The 4,032-nt window shown below is 62.9% G+C and overlaps 4 protein-coding genes across 4 annotated transcripts; 2 read left to right on the forward strand and 2 right to left on the reverse strand.

Annotated features, from left to right (window-relative positions):
* Positions 1–41: 41 nt before the first annotated feature.
* OT_ostta03g00560 (unnamed product) lies at positions 42–392 on the forward strand (the record flags this gene model as incomplete). The annotated part of the gene is made up of 1 exon (XM_022984674.1): positions 42–392. One exon carries the CDS (start codon positions 42–44, stop codon positions 390–392), a length of 351 nt encoding a protein of 116 aa, XP_022838415.1.
* Positions 393–467: 75 nt separating this feature from the next.
* On the reverse strand, positions 468–1,505 carry OT_ostta03g00570 (Ubiquitin fusion degradation protein UFD1; the record flags this gene model as incomplete). Its single annotated transcript, XM_003077916.2, has 1 exon — positions 468–1,505. One exon carries the CDS (start codon positions 1,503–1,505, stop codon positions 468–470), a length of 1,038 nt encoding a protein of 345 aa, XP_003077964.2.
* Positions 1,506–1,964: 459 nt separating this feature from the next.
* On the forward strand, positions 1,965–2,570 carry OT_ostta03g00580 (Mitochondrial import inner membrane translocase subunit Tim21; the record flags this gene model as incomplete). The annotated part of the gene is made up of 1 exon (XM_003077917.1): positions 1,965–2,570. The coding sequence occupies one exon, from the start codon at positions 1,965–1,967 to the stop codon at positions 2,568–2,570; it is 606 nt and encodes a 201-aa protein (XP_003077965.1).
* A 72-nt stretch (positions 2,571–2,642) lies between these two features.
* Positions 2,643–3,929, reverse strand: OT_ostta03g00590 (Major facilitator superfamily domain, general substrate transporter; the record flags this gene model as incomplete). The annotated part of the gene is made up of 1 exon (XM_003077918.2): positions 2,643–3,929. One exon carries the CDS (start codon positions 3,927–3,929, stop codon positions 2,643–2,645), a length of 1,287 nt encoding a protein of 428 aa, XP_003077966.2.
* Positions 3,930–4,032: the final 103 nt, after the last annotated feature.

Consider the following 4,032-nt stretch of genomic DNA (forward strand, 5'->3'; position numbering starts at 1 on the left):
TGAGGCTCGGGACGTCGGGAGGGGTGGATGGGCGAACGGTGATGGCGATGAATGGGATGACGACGCTGAGCGTGGGGGTGGGCGTGACGCTGACGTCTACGTTGGTTTTTAGCGCGGTGATTTTGTTCTTGCTCGCGCTTCAGGAGGCGAGATACGTGGTGATGAATGAACCGGTGATTTTTTACAGGTGCGACGGCGCCGATCCGTCGTGCTGCGTGAACGGGCCGCATAACAAGGGCTATAACGAGAGGTTCGTGTACATGAACCACGGGCGCGGGTTCGAGACGCGGCGCGTCCAGTGCATGCAACGCCACTTAAAGGTGAGTAAAAAGTGCAGCATGCTCGAGCCGTTGATTGTGTACCCCAAGGATGAGAAGTGGGGGTTCTGGTGATCGAGGACGAAACGAAAAGAAGGACGTAGCGCGCGCGGTGAACGCGTCGTTGTACCATCAACTACAATTCGCGACTCACTCGTCTCGTCGCACGAAGAACGTCTGCGCGTGTAATCTCGCCGCGTCCGCCGCGTCCACATTTTCTCCGTCTCGTAATACCACGTCACCCTGACGCGTGGTGAGGATGAATCTCGCATCCATCAAATCGTCGTCGACGGAGCGCGCGTAATCGAACACGTCTCGAACAAAACATCCGCGCGAGCGATCGAACCGTCTCGTCTTGACGGCGCCGTTGGGTAAATTGAGTCTGAGCGTGACCACGGAAGACCCAGAAGGTGGCTCTTCGACGATGGATTCGAGCAACGCGCGTCGTCGCTCGGCGGCTCGTAGCTTTTCCGTCTCCTTTTCCCGCTCTCTCTCCGCGAGCGCCTCCTTCGCGCGCTCAAACTCCTCTTTACGTCGTCTCTCCCTACTCACGAACTCATCGTACTCGTCACTCGGTTCGAGATCGACCTCGACGTCTGTTTCGAGCAGGGACACCGCGCCGTGCCCGTCATCCGGCTCAACTCGAACGACTCTCAAATCGTACGTCGCGTCGCGAACCGTCACCTCGATCTCGTCCCCGACCGTCGCCGCGCTCCGGCCCATCATCGTGCGCTCTAAAATGTCTCGCACATTCTCCTCCGCTTCGCACGCGCGCGCGAACTCATTCGTCTTCGGTTTCAGCGTCATGCGCGTCGCGCTCGGAAGCGCCGCGTACGTCACGCGCACCTCCGCGCCGACGTCCGTCTCTCTCAATCCCAACGACCGCAGCATCGGCCGCGGGATCCCGATCATCCCAGTGCTCACTCCGCCGTAATCCAACACTCCGACGTGGCACGTTCGACCGTTCGACGCCTCGACGCGAAAGTGCGCGCGTCCGCTTCGTCCCGCGCCGAGCGCGTCCGCCGCGCCGCCCGGCAGTCTCGCCTTATCGTCTCCCCTCGCCCGTATCCCTCGCCGCTCGGCCTCATCCGAGATTTCAACCCGCAGCGTGGACGCGTACGTCACGCCCTCGTTCAGCGTCGCCAGGCGCTCGGCGTCTTCTCGCTGCGTTCGCTTTTCTCGCTGCATCGCTCGCTCTCGTCGCTCTCGCTCCGCGCGCGCGCTCGCGGCGATCTCCGACGCCCGCGCGCGCTCGCGCTCACGCGCACGCCGCGTCGCGTCGAGCGACGCGTGCTCTCGCGCGAGCTTGGACGCGGCGTCGCGATCGAAGAGCATGGTCGAAGGCGTCGATGACTGACGCGACAGTTCCCGACGCGCCGCGCCCACGGAGCGATGATGCGATCGCTCAGAGAGACGACGACGCGAACGTGGACGCTCGCGTCGTCGGTGCGCGCGAAGGCGGTCGAAACCGGCGCGCGCGAACGAGGGATCGCGTCGTGGATGCGGGGCGATGCAGATTTCATAAAGTTCATGTCTTCGTCGACGACCGCGCTCGCGCGCGCGCGATCGTCGATCCGTGACGGTCACGGACGCGTTGGCGTGCCCACGCGTGAGGTGTGGTGTCGACGGACGTTCGCGTCGAGCTCGATGGCGAACGCGGGGAGAGGGAAAGGATCTTCGGGGCGCGAGGGCGAGGGCGAGGGCGACGCGGACGAGACGACGTCGGAGATCGACGTGCGACGAGGGGCGAGGTACGACGAGATCACCGATAAGTGGATCCCCGAGAAACCTGTGTCGGCGGTGGAGGGGGCGTCTTACGGGATCGTGGGGTTGATCGGACTCGCCATCGCGGCGGCGGCGGTGTGGTTCGGCGTGTCCGAGCTCTTGCTCACGCCCAAGGAACACTTGGTCATGGACGCGGCGATGAATAAGCTTCGGGAGGACGTGCGGGTGAGCGTGGCGTTAGGAACACCAATGACTTCGTACGGGAGCGAGAGTCGGAACAGAGGGGCGCGTCGGAGCGTGGCGCACAGGGTGGTGCTCGACGAGCGCGGACGCGAGCGGTTACTGGTGCAGTTCTACGCGCGCGGACCGCGAGGGAGCGCGATCGTTCGGGCCGAATGCGGGATCGACGCGGCGACGGGGAAGTGGACAGACTTTACGTATATCGTTGCCGACGTCCAGGGAGCGAGTCAGGCGCGCATCGAAGTTGTATCGCCGCAGGCCGCCCCGCAGCGTCTCGTCGCTTTGTAGTACTCTCATCAATCCGACTGTTTTGCAAATTCAAGCGCGCGCTACCGCTACTACTCACTACCCAGAAAAAAATTACAGTTTGCTCCGTTCGATGCGCTCGCGTTTACCGAGCCAAATCGTGTACGGAAGCGTCAAACAAAGCATAGAGATGCACACCGCGTTCGAGCCATTCGGACTCCCCGTGTCGACGGCCCACGAGAGCAAAGGATACTGCACCAAACTCCAAATCGCCGAGATCAACAGCCCGACGCCGCACAGCGTGCCGTAGTGCTCGAATCCGAATCGTCGACCTACGTTCGCAAAGTACATGGCGAATATGAACAGACGACCGAATCCGTAGAGAAACATCCCAAACACTTGCACGCCCATGCCCGCGCTCTTTGGCACCATGAGCGCGCCAAAGGAAATCGCGGTGAACACCGTCGCCAATCCTTGGCACGCCCCGCACCCAATCTTGTCCGCGACGCGTCCACCGAAGGCGGCAAATATGGCGACTGCGCCGTAGGCGACGGCAAAAATGCTCGAGTACTCCCCTTTCTCGTCCCCCTTGAGTTCCAACTGATACCCGATGGCGGAGATGTAAAATTGCAGCGGACACACGACGATGGTGAACCAGACGACCAAGCCAAAGTACTCCGCCGAACGCATCTGCTCCGCTCGCGTGTAACCGTTCGCCAACCCCTCCGTGCGTTCGTGCAAACTGCTCACGCGTTTTATCCCACCATCCTCGCCGTCGTCGCTCTCCGTCGTCTCCACGACGGCCGTCTCCACGAAGGTTTGACCGGAGGGCAGCATCACGAAACACAGCGCGAGGAGCACGGCGACGCACCCCGCGAACGTGTAAAACCCAATCTTCCTCTCGTCCCCCGCCGTGAGCGCCAAGAACACCAATCCACTCACCTGAAACGCCCCACTCAGCGCGCTCATCACCGTGCTCTTACACTCCGGAAACAACGCCGCCACCGGCTGCACGCACAGTTGCAAACCGCTTCCCAATCCGACGGCGAACATCCCGCACGTCAACAGCGCGTCATCCGTCGCTCGCGCGCTCGCGACCGCGATCGCCCCTAAGCACACGAATCCCAAGCACACGCATGCCGTGAATCTCGTCCCGTACTTATCTCTCGACCATCCCGCGACGAACCGTCCGCCTTGCACGCTCCACGACCCCGCGGTGAAGTGCGCCGCGAGGCGCTTCTCCCCGAGCGCGCTCGTCTCCCGGAGCAGCGATCGACGCAGCGGCGGCCATCCGTAGACGGTACCGGCGACGAGCGAGGTCGCGGTGAAGGCCAGGGCGAAGTGCGCGCGGCGGGAGAAGCGGCGGCGTTCCGGAAGTTTTCGTGCCGTCGATGTCGTCATCTTGTGTGAATCAGCGTTGACGACGACGACGACGACGACGACGACGACGACGACGACGGGTCGCTCGTCGACGACGGGTCGCTCGACGGCGCGCGCGACGCGC

The sequence above is a fragment of the Ostreococcus tauri genome (genome assembly GCF_000214015.3).
Source record: "Ostreococcus tauri WGS project CAID00000000 data, contig chromosome 03, whole genome shotgun sequence".
In the NCBI taxonomy this organism is placed as follows: domain Eukaryota; kingdom Viridiplantae; phylum Chlorophyta; class Mamiellophyceae; order Mamiellales; family Bathycoccaceae; genus Ostreococcus; species Ostreococcus tauri.